Source organism: Phasianus colchicus, chromosome 1, assembly GCF_987193195.1.
Source record: "Phasianus colchicus chromosome 1, bPhaCol1.hap1.1, whole genome shotgun sequence".
Taxonomy (NCBI): domain Eukaryota; kingdom Metazoa; phylum Chordata; class Aves; order Galliformes; family Phasianidae; genus Phasianus; species Phasianus colchicus.
In genome coordinates, this window is record NC_143436.1 from 115,645,256 (window position 1) to 115,661,327 (window position 16,072).

Consider the following 16,072-nt stretch of genomic DNA (forward strand, 5'->3'; position numbering starts at 1 on the left):
CTCTTCCCTTTCTCTTCTCTTCTCTTCCCTTTCTCTTCTCTTCTCTTCCCTTTCTCTTCTCTTCTCTTCTCTTCTCTTCTCTTCTCTTCTCTTCTCTTCTCTTCTCTTCTCTTCTCTTCTCTTCTCTTCTCTTCTCTTCTCTTCTCTTCTCTTCTCTTCTCTTCTCTTCTCTTCTCTTCTCTTCTCTTCTCTTCTCTTCTCTTCTCTTCTCTTCTCTTCTCTTCTCTTCCCTTCTCTTCCCTTCTCTTCCCTTCTCTTCTCTTCTCTTCCCTTCTCTTCCCTTCTCTTCCCTTCTCTTCCCGTCCCTTCTCCTTTCCTCTCCTTCCCCTTTTCTTTCCCTTGTCCTTCCCATTTTCCTCCCCTTCGCGTTTCCCTCTCCCCACCCCTCCCCTCCCTTTTCCTCCTCTTCTCTCCTCTACTCTCTTCTTTCATCTTTTTTCCCTTTTCCTTCCCTTTCTCCTTCCCTTCTCCTTTCCCTCTCCCCTCTTCCCTCTCCTCTCCTCTCCTCTCCTCTCCTCTCCTCTCCTCTCCTCTCCTCTCCTCTCCTCTCCTCTCCTCTCCTCTCCTCTCCTCTCCTCTCCTCTCCTCTCCTCTCCTCTCCTCTCCTCTCCTCTCCTCTCCTCTCCTCTCCTTTCTCTCTTTCTGTTTCTTCTTTTCCTTTTTTCTTTTCCTTTCTGTTTCTTCTTTTCCTTTTTTCTCTTCCTTTCTGTTTCTTCTTTTCCTTTTTTCTCTTCCTTTATTCACTCTTCCCTTCCCTTCCCTTCTCTGCTCTTCTCTGCTCTTCTCTTTTTTCTTCTATCGGCTCCACCGTTGTAGACAAAACTCCCTTATTCTCCTCCACATCTCGCTAGAAAAAGGAGAGTCACAAGTTGTGACAGAGTAATTTTTGCCTCAAACACAGCTTGAGAGGAAAAAAGAAAATCTGCTTCTTCCCAAGATCCCTCTGACAGAGACAAGCTACAACTGGGAACGCAGCAAAAGCAAGGGCAGGAGTGCTGGTACCTGTCTGTGGGCCCAAGCAGCTGGGAGAAGTTGTCAATTACGACCTCTTGATGACAGCGGATGAGGATGACCACTGCCTGGCACAGGAAGGGCATGAATGTGCTCTGCTGCGTGGATGATGTGCAGCTGCGCAGGATGTAGAGGATTGGTAGCACCTGAAAGAAGAAGGGGAGAAAGAACGACTTGCTGCATCCTTGATTCTGCAGGGCCTAGCCATGGACATTCAGCACATGAGCCTGCTCCCTTAACATGCTGCCAAGGCCTAAGCCTAAATTGCATGCCAGCTACCCTGGCTCTGCACTCAGGCTGTGCTTCTTTAGCACAAGAGGCAAATGGCACAAGGCATAGTGCAACAGCCAGAGGTAGTCCAAGACACGTGAAAGAAAGTCTCTTACATCCCGACAGATGTCCTTCCTGTACATCTGCAGAAAGGTGGTCATCCACTTCCCAGCTGCACGCACACTCATTCCTTTGCCTTTCCGCAACGTCTCCTTGATAGCCATCAGGAAGTCAACGGTGCGTTCCAGAGGGAAGTTTCTGCACACGATCTGCAGAGAAATGAGAAGCAGGAGAGATATTTATACAGAAGGCGGTTGAGTTTTCTCTCAGCTTCTCCACCCATGGTGTTTGCTTACATGCAAAGCCTACCTCTCAGCAGCCACAGTCACACATGCACACAAACGCATGCAGTCACACACACACACACATCATGGAATCAGCTCCTTGCACGGGGCGCCATAGCTCAGAGCCTCCTGCTACTTGCTGAGAAAAGCAGTCTCAAGGTGAGAGCTCATTCTGGAAACAGTGTGAGAGGCTGGAGGCAGCATAGGGTCATGCAGAAGCCTGTGCACTCAGATCCCACCGCCCCTTTTTGGGTCCACCTACCCTTGCCAGTTTGGATGAGATCTGGAGCTGAGAGATGGTGCTGCAGTCACTCAGTCCCTCACACAGGCTCCCAATGTCTCCCATCTCAGTGACTCTGTTGGCCGCCTTGGCTGGAAAGACATGGGGAGAAAAGGGAAGTCATGCTTCTGGAAACAGAACTGCTTTCCATGGGGAGAGACAGAGGACAGGATGGGGACAAGAAGAGAGCTGTGCACAGTGCATCTCCCTCCTGTAAACAGGGCCCAGCCCATGGGGCTCTGGTAGTGCTGCAGAGGAGAGCACAGGGCTGGTGCACCCCGCTCTACTCACCTTGGATTCGGAGAAGGGAGCTTAGGCAGGTGGCGGCCAACTGGCGGGATGTGGGCATGGGGTCACACGTCAGCGGAGCCAGCAATCCCACCAAGGAGCCAAAGTTCTCGCAGGCATCTCCTCTCTGCAGTGGCGAGAGGCAGGAACAAAGCTGTAGGCAGCCCCAGCTCTCCCTAGCCTCTTCTGCCTGTGCCTTCCCCATGCCATGACACAGCATGCACAGCTGGGCGGAGCTCGCCTTCCAGCTCAGGGGCACTGGGGAGGGAGCAGGGAGCATGCAGTGGGGCTCTTTACTCACCGGAAGCTCTTCACAAGCAGCCAGCAGCTGGGAGCAGGTCTGCAGGGCCCTCTTGCGCTCCCACACGTTGTTTGAGGTCACTGATCTCTGCAGAACCTGGAGCAGAGCATCTGTCTCACCGTGGACCTCTTTCCCTTCCTGCCATCCCTCTCCCTGTTCCTCTTTTCCCAACAGTTTCCCTCAGGGCTGCCCTGTGGCTCCACATGGACCCCCGCCTCACTGAGCACTGACACTGCTGCTCCCATTCTCTGCAGACACTCCTGCCCCCTAACCCAGGAGCTCTTCCTCAGCTGTGGCCTGCCAGGGGCTGGCTCCTGCCTTTCCTCCTGCAGGACCCATTTCTCTGCCCATTTCTCAGCTCACAGTGAGCTGGCCCATTAGCAGGAGATTATTCCCCCTTTGATCATCCTCTCAGTCCCCAGATCTCTGTCCCTGCTATCAACGGGATCATGCTTTCTCCCTTGCCCCACACATACTCACATGGACTATGTTCTGGAAGAAGCCACGGGTGGTCTCTGTCTCGAGCAGGACCACCATGAGCCGGCCCAGAGCTTTCAACGATGTTTGCAGAAGCTGAAAGCAGGAGAGGGGATTAAGGTGTGGCATCACGGCTGCTGCCAAAGCATCGGTCGTGTGTGCTGAGGTAGGGTTCTGACTCAGAGGTGGCCGGGAAAGTTACGGCAAGTTACCTGCAGGTACCGTGCTGCTTGATGTGACTCCCTGATCTTCAGCATCATCTCCGCTGAAGGGTGTGTCACAATGTTCTTGAAGCAAAGAGTCAACATTTCACGTACATCCTTGCTTCCTAAAGAGGGCTTCAGCTTGCTGACAGGAGGAAAAAAAGAAGAGAGCAAAAAGCTTTTACCAGCGCTCTCCAGAATGGTTCAGACAACATCTGAGTTTCTCCTAATCGACAGCTGCAAAGCCAACACCCCCAGCCTGTGCTGCTGAGCACTGTCTTCAGTTCTCCTCTCCAGCAGCAGTGAATCAACTCCTGCTCCCTTCTCTTCCCTGTCAGGTGACAGGAGTACCAGGGCCTTTCTCCCTGCCCAGAACCTCTGCTTCACTGGGCACAACAACCCTCTCTCCTGTAGATATGGCTCCTCACCCCCTGTCCCCTCCAGGCCTGGGAGCTACCCAGAGGGGGGCCACCATCCTGCCTTACAACCCCAGAGGCTCCCACCCTTACCTCAACTGCTCCAGGGCCAGAACCACCTTCAGGGGCACTGGGGATACAGGGGTGCCCAAGTAATACTTCTTCAGCAAGTCCTGCAAGTATCAGAGAGACACTGTCAAAGCGGGCAAAGGGGCATGCCTGAGTTCTTCCGCCGGACCCATAGACAGACAGAACTGCCACACACCAGCCCCATCATTCTCATATTTCCCACAAAGGCACTGCAGGATGCAGCAGCTCCACAGCTGGTAGACCTAGCCCGCTGCCAGCCACTCCCTGCCAGCTCCCAAGGTCCCCACCAGCTGGAGAGTGTGGCTGAGGGAGATCTGCATGGCTCCAGGGAAGCGAGCCTAATGGCACAGCCCAGAACTCCTCTGCAGAGAGCCCTGGCTCTAGGCACTCACCATCAGAATCTCCATCAGCTTGCTCTTCAAGGAGATGTTAAAGCAGGCGGAGCCACCCACAGCATGGAAAGCAGAGCTGAAGTCAGTGATGCTCTGCACCAGCGCAAGCTTGCTCTGCAAGTCCTGAGGCCCAAGAGAGAAGAACAGTATTTGAACTGTGGGAAGGGCCAAGGGCTGAAGGGGGGACACGTGGGGGCAATCCTAAGGGAAGGGCTTGGATCTTCATCTGGGCACAAACCGTTCCCCGAGGGATCTTTGGAAAGAGAAGGCCCATCTCAGCATTGCCCCACAGATGGAGGGGCTGCAGCTGGGCACTCAGACACCCTGGCACGCTTCGAGCTCTCACCTGACAGCTGCAGCTGTACAGCAGCAGGATGTTGCCCATGATGTCCCCCTCCAGGCGGGCAAGCAGCTGTTCCTTGGAGGCTTGCAGTGCCAAGCTGCCATGGGCGAGGATGAGAGCGCTGCGTGTAGCATGAGCTCTCTTGCTGTCCAGCTCCGTCTGTGTGGGGAGAAATGCTTTGAGACGCTTGCTCAGCAGCCTCCAGTCACCCACAATGCAGCTGGGCTCCCAAGGCAGGAGCTGCTGTGAAAATTGGCGTAAGAAAGCCAACATGGAAACCCGTAATGCTTCACCTTCTTCTGCCTGGAAATCCTCCCATTCCGGCCTTTGCACAGCCTGGACGCAAACATGGTGAGTGTGTCCAGGACTGTGTGGAAGTTGCTCTCAGCAGCATGGCTGAGAAGAGAGATCATTCCCTGCAAAAAAAAAAAAAAGGGGGGGGGGGGGACTGTTGGCACAGGCCTGAACCTACTGTCACGGCCAGCCACAGTGGCTGGGCTGGTCCTCGCCTGGAGGAAACGACAGGAAACTGAGGAGATCAAATGGGCCGGAGCAGGGCCAGGGGAAGCCCTCTGCCCCAGGGACAGAGCGGGGATGCTCGCAGGAGCTGGCTGGGAGGAGAGCTCACCTGGGCCTCGGATGTCTCCTCTGCGTTTGCTTCCTCCATGTGCTGCAGCAGCTTCTCTTGGATGTGGAGGACTTCCTTACAAGCTCCCAGAACTGTCCCCAGGGCCTTGTACAGGAAAGACTGCATGGGAAGGGAAGGAATGGGAAGGAAGAAGGTGAGATGTGGCCGCAGCCTGACCTGCTGGGAGAGGGCCAGGTGGGAAGGACCCATGCTCCCTGGGAGTTGCTGAGAGCAGAGCACCAGCTGCAGCCCCAGCCCCAGTTGGGCACCACTGGGTAGAGCCACAGGGAACTCACCTTTTCTCCAGAGCTGCTGGGGGAGCTGCTCAGCCGCCGGCTCAGCTCGCAGCTCAGGGCCTTGGTCCAGGCCTCATCCTCCACGATGTCCAGCGATGCCCTCAGGAACTGTTGGAGAACAGGAAAAGCCAATGTTCCCATGCCCTTTGCCTCTTCCCACATTCCCAAGTTGCCGCAGCCTTCTGGGGACCAGCTTCCTCCAGCATTCCCTCCCTTAAAGCCACCTGCCACTCCTCTCCTAAGACCCCCCTTGGGCCTGGGACAAAGAGTAAGAGGCAGTGCCACAAAGGCATGCAGCCGCTCCACAGCAGCTTTTGAGAGGCTGTTCCTGTGCCTGTGTGGTGGCTCAAATGGGAGCGGGGCTCCTTGTGGCAGGCAAGCACTTCCCTGCACCGTGTCTCCCTGCAATGCTGTACCTTTAGCAGACGGTGCTCCCATTCTGCTGAGTCTGCGAAGCTCTCATCTTTCCCTGCACAGCAACAAGAAGCAAAAGAGCCTTACTTGGAATCAAGCTACAAAAGAAGAGCTGCAGCAAACCTGGCTTGGCCGGGGCACTCGGCACTGCCAAGCTGGGACCTGCACCCCCTCCACAATGACCTGTCCCTCCCCACAAACACTGTCCCAACAGGGGCACAGAACTGCTCCAAGACTGCTGTCCGAGGGGAAGTGAAGGGCCCATCCATGTCCTGGAATGGGCAGATATCTGGAGGGAAAGGTCCCCCAGCCTCACTGCTGTCTCCCTGGAATGGGAACAGCAGCAGAGCAAGCACTGGGCCACAGGCAACACTTCCCCTCTGCCACGCTGCAGAGCTGCGTTTTCACTTCCCCCCTTCCATACCTCTATCCCTGCCTTCCACCAGCACTTTACCTTTGAGGCACTGCAGCAGCAGGGGGATTTCAGCAGCCCACATGGCCCCCACAGCTCTGTGGATTCTGCTGTGGAGGTTTTGCATCAGCAACAAGGCAGCGGCTTGGAGTTCGCTGCCTGCAAAAGGGCTCCCTGCCACCACCTGAGCGAGAGCAAGGAGAAGCAGGGTCATTTCTGCAGCAAGGGCAGCAGCTTCCTCCAGGAGAGAAGCAGCTTGGCTCTGCCCTGGAGGGCAAGGAGCAGCCAGCAGCTTTGCCCATGGTGCTGCAAGCCTGGGTAGAGAACAGCATCACCAGAGGTGAGGCGGGCACTGGCATGCTCGGCCATGCTGCTTCCTCCTCAGGGGTAATGGCACCGGCCTCTAGGGCATCTACTCACCAGCAGACGTGCCAGCAGTATCTGGGGAGTCAGCAGTGGGCCTGCAGGGAGAAAGAAGTGCTGAGTGAGATGCAGACATGCCGTGCCCTGCCATGTGCACCTCTGCTGTCCCTTCTGGGTGCTAACAGGTCAGCAGAGCTCACTGGAGGAGTTTCTGCTGCTACCTTGAAACATGGAGCTGAGGAAATGAGGATCCAGTTCTTCCATGTCCCGCACTGTCAGGTCCCCTCTCTCAGCCAGGGCTTGGACGCAGTGGGAGACTGGGATAAGCATGCCGGTGTACTCGGCTGGCACCACGTACAGCAGCAGCCGCGGCCACAGGAGCTGTAAGAACGAGGCAGTTGAGCGTGTCAGCATTCCTGCCTCCACTCAGAGATGAAGAGGACTCTTTGAATTTCCCCAAGTCTTGTGTGCTTCAGAGCACGTTGGAGGACAGGCCTGGGGTGTTGCAAGGGGACAAGGAACACGTGGTGCAAAGGCAAGGAGTGGCAGCAGGGCAGAGTGTGACTTACTTTGGAGATCCCTCTTGCAGAGACATCCAGTGACTCCAGGATGTCCATACACAGCTCTTGGAGAGCGCCTTCTTCCTGGGCTTCCTGGGCAGAAAGGACTCCGGCTGCCTGCACAACAGTGGTGTTGAAGCACCGGTTACTCTCAGTTCTCAGGAGCCTCTCAGGAGGCTCACGTGTGGCCCCACTGCTGCTTCTGTGCCAGCCTCTGAGCAGCACGGGTCTTCCACAGGAAGATGCTGCCCACTGTCCTTACCCTTCTTCTTGTGGTGCGGCTGAACTCACTGAAGATGTGCCCCACCACATCCCAGGCTGAGCAGCTCCAGGTGTCAGCGCTGAGCAGATCCTTGATGAAGTGCAGAATGGCCCTCCTCACCTGCCAGGGATCAATTGTGGATTTGATTTTCCTGCTCAGAAGGCAAAGGGAAGCCACCTGCTCACTGGGGCAGCCCTTTGGGCATGAGCATAGACAACAAAAGCAGAGAAGAAGCCTTGGCTCCCGAGGTGAGGGCCAGGCCCTAGCACCAGGCTGTGCACTTTCCATGGACAATACAGGGACCTGACCGCTCCACTCTGCCTGCTCTCCCCACAGAAGCCATTGCAACCCTGTTGTCAGTGCCCCAGCACCTCCCTGGGCACCCAAGCCCTGCCCATGTTGGCATCATCATTGCCACCCCAGAGTGCTTTCCTTTCCCAGATCAGCTCACCTGGCTCCTGGGGTCACTGCACACACACTGCAGAGCCTCTGCAACCTGGGCCAGCTTCTCTGTCATTGCGGGCTCTGCAAGAGATGCACAGAAGCATGCATGGAGGCACAATCCAGATGGCAAAAGGGACCCCTGGAAGTCCCAACCCGTGATACTGACCATCAGAGCGAGCCAGAGCACTGAGCAAACCCAGGGCTGCCACGCATCCAGCCTCCCTCTCACTGCCCAGCTGCGACTGCAGAAACAGGACTGTTTCCTCTGGGCAGATTTGGGCTGTAGGAAGGAAATCCCGCGCTGCGTTAGCGAGCAACTTGTGCCCATTTGTGAGGTTTGAGAGAGAGGATTTGGCCAGGGCACCGCCAAGCATCGCCAAAGCTCCTCTCCTTACCCTGCAGCAGGATGCAGTGGGTCAGCTCTGCTCTGTCAGCCTCTCTTTGCTGTTTGGTGTCATCAGAGAGCTGTGGGAACAAGGTGCATTTGAGAAAATCATATCAGTACTGAGGATGGAAAAGAAACTGTGCTGCCAGCTCTCGTCTCTCTTGGTACTCTTGGGAGGAGGACATGCAGACAAAACACAGCCCGCCCCACAGTATCCCTGGGGCACACGCACAGCCCTGGAGCAGCCACAGGCATGCAGGAGCTAAGGCTGAGCAGCTGTCAGAAGCTCAGAGCTTTGCAGTCCTTCTGAGACTTAGCCAAGAGGCAAACTGCACAAGAATAGGCTCCCCTTACCTGGTAGAACACGGCTCTGGTGATGGCCAGAAACTTGTCCTTGGGGATGACAGATTGAACTTCCTCTAAGGCCTCCAGGAACATACGAAGGCTCTGCAAGAGACCGGGAGATGAAGAAAGGGCTGAAGACACACCTAGCCACTTGGGAGTGGAGAAACTGATTCCCAGTGGTTTGTCTGCTGGGAAAAGCTCCCGCACAGGCGCACAGGCGTTCTTGTTTGTCCCCCCCTCCTAGAAGCACCATGAGAGTCTCTGCTCTCCACCAAGCCCTGTTCGGGCATCGTTTGCAGGCATTTCCCACCCAGCAGCCCTCTTCACCCCCATCAGATGAAACTGGACATGGTCCCCCTGGCTGTTAGCACACAGCTCCTCAGGCACTCAGAGCCCCATGGTGGTGAAGCCTCCCATTCCCAGGATGCACCCCAGTGACTCCTGGCTCCGTTCTGGCTCCTGTCTGGGTTGTTCCTTCCTTGACTGAAGAACTCAGGAAGCCTCAGACTTCCCTTGAACACCTATTCCTTTTTTCCCCAAGGACTCCCAGCCTCCTCCCTGCATCCCACTGACCCCTCGTGGCACTTGCATGGGCCCCACGTCCACACTGAGCCCTGCACAACATCTCACCTTGGTCACCCTGCAGGGGTCTTGGACCTCCTGATACTGGTGCACAAGCCAGAGGAGGTGCTCCCAGATGTGCTCTCGGGGCAGCTCCTCTTGCAGGAGGACAGTCATCATGTCAGCCACAGCCCCAAGGACGGCCTGTTTGTCCTGGAGAGGGATGGCAGAGGCCAGGTATCAAAGACTGAAGGTCTGCCCTTCCTACAGAGAGGGCTTTCTCTTTCCCTTCCCCTTCCCCATTCCCCTGTGCCCAGCAGGAGATGGCCTCTCTCTGGAGGGCAGACAGGTTTTCCCCACACCCACATCCCCAGCTCTCCCTGCCACAATGCTGTGACATGTGGCTGCTTCCTGGCAGGGAGATCCAGCCCTGAGAACAAATCCAATTCAGGACCCTTTGCAGAACCAGCCATTGCCCTCTCGTCACCCCTCTGCTCTCAGCCTGCTGGGCACAGACAGAACTGCTGACATGGATGTCCCCATTGCCATCCCAGGCTGGGAATGAAGTAGTGCTCACCTTTTCCTCCTTGCAGTCCTGCCAGTTGTTCAGAACAGAACAGAAGAGCCGGTAAAGATTCTCATGGATCTGCTCTTTTTCCATGGCAGGCCAGGAGCATTGCTTTCCAGAGTACAAGTGAACCTTGACTCCTTCTAACCATTGTTTCACAACTGAAAATAACAAAAGAAAACAAAAAAAATAAATGAATAATTAATTACAAAAAAAAAAAAAAAGAAAGAAAGAAAGAAAGGAAGGAAGGAAGGAAGGAAGGAAGGAAGGAAGGAAGGAAGGAAGGAAGGAAGGAAGGAAGGAAGGAAGGAAGGAAGGAAGGAAGGAAGAAAGAAAGAAAGAAAGAAAGAAAGAAAGAAAGAAAGAAAGAAAGAAAGAAAGAAAGAAAGAAAGAAAGAAAGAAAGAAAAGGGAGCCTGCGAGAGTCTGCAGCAGGGTGAGGTGCAAGGGCTGTCCCAAGCCCCCCTGCTCTGGGGCCAGCACTCACCAGCACAAGCAATGCGAAGGGTCCGACCACTCCTCACCTGGCCCACCACACTGCACAGGCCAGCCAGCGTCAGCCACACAAAGGAGATGCACTGTGGAGCTGCAGAGAGGAAGGAGAGGGGCACGGTCAGAGCCTCAGCAGGGAGGGAGGAGAGGCTGCAGCCCTACACCCCCCAGCTCTGTGGAGATCATGCCAAGGGGAGAGACCCCTTTGCCTGGTTGTCATAGGCATCAGGAGGCTGAGGGCACTCTACCATAGGTGCTGAAGAGTTTGCCCAGGGTCACGAGCACAAAGTCCTTAGACATCTCCCGTGTGGCCTTCAGGTGGCCCTGGAGCTCAGCCATCACCAAGCTGAAGTGTGTCCGGGCCAGAGCCACCAGGACATTGCTGGCAGCCGTCCTCAAGCTGTCCATCACGCCCTGAAAAAGAGTCACTGGTGACACACGGCACAGGAGACTGCCCGACGCCTTCCCTTGGAAAGGCTCAGCACTGCCGTCTGCCAGCAGAACACCAGCGCGGGCAGGCGGCTCCCTTTGCCTTCGGGAGTGACCCCTCACCTGGGCTGCTGTCAGGTCCTGGGACACCTCTGCCAGCAGCCGGTTCACCACTCCGCACGGCGGGCGGCTGTCACCTTCCCACAGGACGTGCTCCAGCTCGCAGTACGCCTGCGCTCGGTCACCCTGGGGACAGGGATAGGTCACGTTTTGCTTTGCCCTTGTTCCCGGGGAGCTGCCCGCTGCCACCCATCGCTATGCCGATGAGCTGCCAGGCCTGGCACTCACGGGACAAGAACCAGGGCAAGGATTGATGGTTGGACGTCCCCAGCTCACCTCCTGGTCTTGCAGGCGCTGCAGCAGTAAAGTCACGGCACAGGTGGGGACAGGGCTTTCCACCCTGCCTCTCTCCCTGCGACGTGTAGGTCTGGGCATGCAGCCCACACAGGCAAAGAGACCTGGAAGGAAAGAGCAGAGCAGCTGTCACTGGTGTTGCTTGGAGCCAGGGCCGAGCATCCGGCCAGCTCTGGGAGGAACGCTCCTCCAGCCCCATGGTGTGGGGTGGGCTGTGCTGGCACATGTGTGGTTGGCGGGGAGAGGGGAGAGAGCCTTCTCCTTGCTGGGGTACTGGGGAAATCAGGATGGGCGGCTGCACTCAGCAGAGCAAGAACAGTGCTGCTGGCACATCCTAAAGAGACACTGGTGGCACACACGTGCTCGGGCAGCGTCACAGTGTCCAGAGAGGTGGAGGGACCTCACCTCGAAGGGCTCTCAGCCGCTCCATCACAGCAGGATGTTTCCAGATAGACACAAAGCTCTCTCTGGGTTCACTTCCTGCGCGTCCCACAAGCGGACTGAGCCACCGCTCCCACCGCTGCCACAGGGGTGAAAGCAACAACTGTGACATCACAGCAAGGAGTGCCACCTCACAGAGAATGATGTGCCCGGGGCTGGGGACCAGACAGCATGCAGGGCAACCCTGCTCACCCCAAAACACAGCATGTTTTTGTGAGACACTTGGCTCTGGGGTGGACATGTTCTGCGCTGAAGCAGGGAATCACCTTAGTGGGTGAGGGAAAGACCCTGCCTGGGACCAGCTGCCAGGCAATGGTGCCTTAGTGACTGGGGACTCCATGCCAGGAGGCACTGAGGCCCCCATTTACTGTCCAGACATCCTTTCCAGAAAGCTTTGCTGTTTTCCACGGCCACGTGTCAGAGACAGTAAGGAGAACTCCACTGCATCTTATCAAACAAGAAGACCACCATCCGCTTGTCATTCAAGTAGGGTCATGGGAGGCTGTCACAAGGAAATGGCAGAACATCAGGTAGGGCCTGGTGTGCCACACTAACAGAGAGAAAAGAAGAAGAAGAAGAAAACTGAGAAACTGAGGATAAAAAAGTCCCTCACTAAACTAAGGACTTGGGAGACGAACTCCCAAAGAAAAGACACCTTTGATGGAGGAATTCCCTGAGGGGAAGAAACCTCTTCAAAAGAACCCGTGGGTCCTGCTTGCTGCAAAGCTTCATTGCTTTCTCCCATCCTCTGCAGTGATTAGACGAGATCCTGAGATCAGTGGACGTACTACAAACCACACTGGATCCATGGTGGTGACTATCTCTCTTGCTTTCTACAAAGATTCCTTGCTTTTATTTCTTTTCTATCGCCTGTCTTTCCTTCCCCATATCCCTAACCAACTAGGACTTGTAATAAACTGGTCAGGCTAACATTTGATCTGCTGTGTCTTAATCTCACTGTTGGGTATACATGTACTAAAAGAACTTCCTCTCCCTCCTATAAATTGGAGCTTAAGATCCCTAAGAGTAAGTATTTGGATAAAGGTGGCAAGAGGCCTGTGGGGATGAGCAAGGAACTCACGGATAAACTAAAAGGAAAGAAGAATGTCCATGAACAGTGGAAGAAGAGCCTGTCCATCTGGGAAGAATATAAGAATCTTGTCAGTGCCTGTAGGGATGCAACAAGGAAGGCTAAGGCCCTCTCTGAATTAAACATTGCAAAGGAGGTAAAGGATAACAAGAAAAGGTTTTTTTAAAGTACGTCAACAGGAAAAGGAAGATGAGGGAAAACGTGGGACCCCTACTAAATGATCTGGGTGCCTTGGTAACAGGGAATGCTGAGAAGGCAGAGATTCTGAATGCCTTTTTTACTTCAGTGTTTAATGCTAAGACTAGCCCTCAGGAACCCCAGATCCTGTAGGTAAGAGAGAGTCTGGGGAAGAGAAGGCTTCCCCTTGGTGGAGGAGGATCAGGCCAGATAGCATCTAGCCAAAATCCACAGGCTCTGATGGGATGCACCCACATGTGCTGGGAAAACTGGCAGAGGTGATTGCTAAACTTTTCTCTGTCATCTTTAGAAGGTCTTGGCAAACAGGAGAGATGCCTGAATTCTGGAGGATAGCCAGTGCCATTTCAGTCTTTAAAAAGGGCAAGAAGGCAGATCTGGGAAACTACGGGCTAGTCAGCTTCAATTCCATCCCCAGAAAGGTGTTGGAACAACTTTTTCTGGATATCCTCTCCAAGCAATTGGAAGAGAAGAAGGTTGTTGGACATAGTCAACATGGATCCACCAAGGGGAAGATGTGCTTGACCAACCTCACTGCCTTCTGTGATGTCTTCACTGGCTGGGTAGATGGGGGGAGAGCAGTGGATGTTGTGCGCCTTGACTCCAGCAAGTCATTTGACATCATATTTCACACCATTCTTGTTATGAAACTTAGAAGGAGTGGGGATAAATGAGTGGATGATGAGGTGGATTAACAACTGGTTGACTGGCAGAGCTCAAAAGGTTGTCATCAGTGGTCCAGAGTCTGGTTGGAAGCCTGTGACCACTGGTGTTCCTCGGGGGTTAGTACTGGATCATGTTCAGCATCTCCATCAATGACACAGATAGAGTCCACTCTCAGTGTGTTTGCTGAGGATACAGAGCTACAGAGCTGGGAGATGTGGCTGACACACTGGAAGGCTTTGCTACCATTCAACAAGACCTGAATAGACTGGAGAGCTGGGCAGAGAGAAACCTGATGAGATTAACAAGAGCAAGTTTAGAGTCTTGTGCCTGGGGAGGAATAACCATACGCGTCAGTACAGGTTAGGGAATGACCTGCTGGAGATAAGCTCTGCAGAGAAGGACCTGGGTGTTCTGATGGACAACTGGTTGGCCATGAGCCAGCACTGATGTCTGACACATTCCTGAAGGATCAGAACCATGCACTCATATATATATAACTAGGCTACCTTAAAAGTACCCTTCCAACCCAGACCATTCTATGATATGTGTAACAAATGTATTGCTAGATGGATGTGGGCTGTTTGAACAATCAGATTAAAACTGCAAGCGTAACTGCTCATAAGGCAATTTGATGAAGTACTTCATGTAAATTTGTTTAAATAATACAGCTCTTTTAATTTTGTTTTTGTTTTAAAATTAATATAGTCGCGTAAGTGTAGAGAGAAGTTTGCTAGCTAGTGTAAATTTTCACTGTGATAATACATGCCCTCTCTCACATGCCCTGCCTGTACTTCCCTCTACTGTAATACTTACAATCCCTCAAGTAAGCTCTGTGGCAACTCAGTCACAGAAAACATGACTGTGATCTTCTAAGGCACTCAGAGTGTTCCCAGAGTGTATCTGTTTTTTATGCCACAGGGCAGTCTAGCTTCTGGTTTCCCTAGAGAAAGTGATAAAATTTCCATCATCTCAAACAAGATCCATGGGCAGAACTTTTCTTAAGTGTACACTTTCTTCTTGCAGTGGTTGGCTGTTTTCCCTTAGAAACAGAGTTGTAGGAATAAAATGTCATTCTTAAGACATGTATTTGGATTTTTAGAAATCCATCCTTTCTGTTTAAGTGCTCTTTTAAAAGAGTATCTCCCATCTATCTTTTTTTTTTTTTTTTTCAAGTTTATTTATTTTATTTTATTTTTGCACTTTCTTGTTCACTACAGGCTTTTTTTTTTTTTTTTTTTTTTACCTCACAGATACCCTGCAATACCTACTTACTTGATGGGTTTTAAGAGAGAATGTGAAAATATAGTCCAAAATGATGGGTTAGACTTTTTGTAGCTTGCCAGATAAAGTTACTTGCTCCTATTGAATGTTTGTTCTTTAATTATGCTGATTATGATTTATTATAAATTACTGTCTCATATTGAATGATCTCAAAATGACAGTTTGAGAGTCAAAGACTATGTTTTTACTATTCAAGTTTTCTGGTTTATGAGCAAAGTGATATCTTCTCAGAAGTTTGTTACAAAATAAATTCCATTTAAATGGGAGTCTTAAAAATCTCACATAGGGGAATATGTCTGGTACAGTGCAGTCTGGTGCCTCTAGTAGCTAAATGGCATTTCAGTATATAAAAATCAACTGAAACCTAAAACTGGCATTGTCTCCAAGTTTGAGTAATCTATAGGTACAAAATGTATTGTAAATTGTAATTCTGGTTGTACGGTCCTCCATTTGTTGACTCATTCTTTTTTCCTGTTCTGCCGTAGTCATTAAACAGATCAATCCTAGCTCAGTGAAGCTCCTAAAGCACTTAGTTCGAAGCGTTTTTTAAAATGGCTCATAAAACAAAAGGTAATATACAGAATATAGACATAATACTGTCCTTCAAGTTTGTGATACTTGTCATGACCACTTAATAGGCAAGATTTTCTTTTTACTGACATGCATATCAAGAAAAAAAACAAACTACTATTTTCTCTGGAGATCTCTTTGTCACCATTTGATTGCCTTAATTTGACTTTATCCAGTAATTCATGCAAAATTCACCGTGTTAAATTAGCAACCTTGTATTTCACCTAGTAAAGTTCAATTGGTTCTTAATTAGTGAACTGCTCAATTATAGATATCTGCCTTGCCAACTCTACCCCAAGTACTACCTAAAAGTGTGATTTCTTTCTACAGTTCTCATTTTTCTTCAAGATGTGTAAAATATCTTACAAACTTATTGATTCATTAGTTTTATTCATGCATTGCTGATTGTGCCCCTTTGCTCTGCCCTTGAGATGTCCCATCTGCGATACTTTGTCCAGGCCTAGGACCCCCAGCACAAACAAGATATGGAACTGTTAGAGAGGGTCCAAAGGAGGCCCCAAAGATGCTCAAAGACCTGGAGCACTTCTCCTATGAAGACAAGTTGAGGAAGTTGCACTTGTTCAGCCTGGAGAAGGGAAGGCTGTGTGGATACCTCACTGTGGCTTTCCTTCTTAAAAGGAGCCTATAAACAATAAGGAGACCAACATTTTTCATGGCCTGATACAAATTGGACATAAGGAATCAATTTTAAGCTGAAAGAATTGAGATTTAGGTTGGATGTTAGGCAGAATTTCCATACCAAGAAAGTAGAGAGGCGCTGGCATAGCTACCCAGAGAAGCTGAGATGCCCCATTCCTGGAGGCCCTCAAGGCCGGGTTGGA

At 52.2% G+C, this 16,072-nt stretch overlaps 1 protein-coding gene and 1 long non-coding RNA gene across 2 annotated transcripts; one reads left to right on the forward strand and one right to left on the reverse strand.

The window, feature by feature from the left end:
- Nucleotides 1–600: 600 nt before the first annotated feature.
- Nucleotides 601–11,534, reverse strand: LOC116243112 (maestro heat-like repeat-containing protein family member 2B). Its single transcript, XM_090123981.1, has 31 exons — nt 11,393–11,534; nt 10,970–11,091; nt 10,697–10,819; nt 10,393–10,558; nt 10,140–10,238; nt 9,663–9,814; nt 9,155–9,298; nt 8,534–8,626; nt 8,190–8,259; nt 7,961–8,074; nt 7,802–7,875; nt 7,351–7,470; nt 7,098–7,205; nt 6,750–6,909; nt 6,586–6,626; nt 6,208–6,349; nt 5,756–5,808; nt 5,340–5,447; nt 5,044–5,163; nt 4,709–4,831; nt 4,419–4,574; nt 4,073–4,195; nt 3,684–3,763; nt 3,184–3,319; nt 2,975–3,067; nt 2,495–2,590; nt 2,197–2,320; nt 1,888–1,997; nt 1,398–1,550; nt 1,003–1,157; nt 601–847 (listed from the first exon to the last, which is right to left on the reverse strand). The coding sequence occupies exons 1-31, from the start codon at nt 11,415–11,417 to the stop codon at nt 796–798; spliced, it is 3,435 nt and encodes a 1,144-aa protein (XP_089980107.1). The 5' UTR covers nt 11,418–11,534; the 3' UTR covers nt 601–795.
- Nucleotides 11,450–12,015, forward strand: LOC149919974 (uncharacterized). The gene is made up of 2 exons (XR_016459743.1): nt 11,450–11,702; nt 11,804–12,015. It is a non-coding gene; the product is annotated as an uncharacterized LOC149919974 (long non-coding RNA).
- The last annotated feature ends 4,057 nt before the right edge of the window (nt 12,016–16,072 follow it).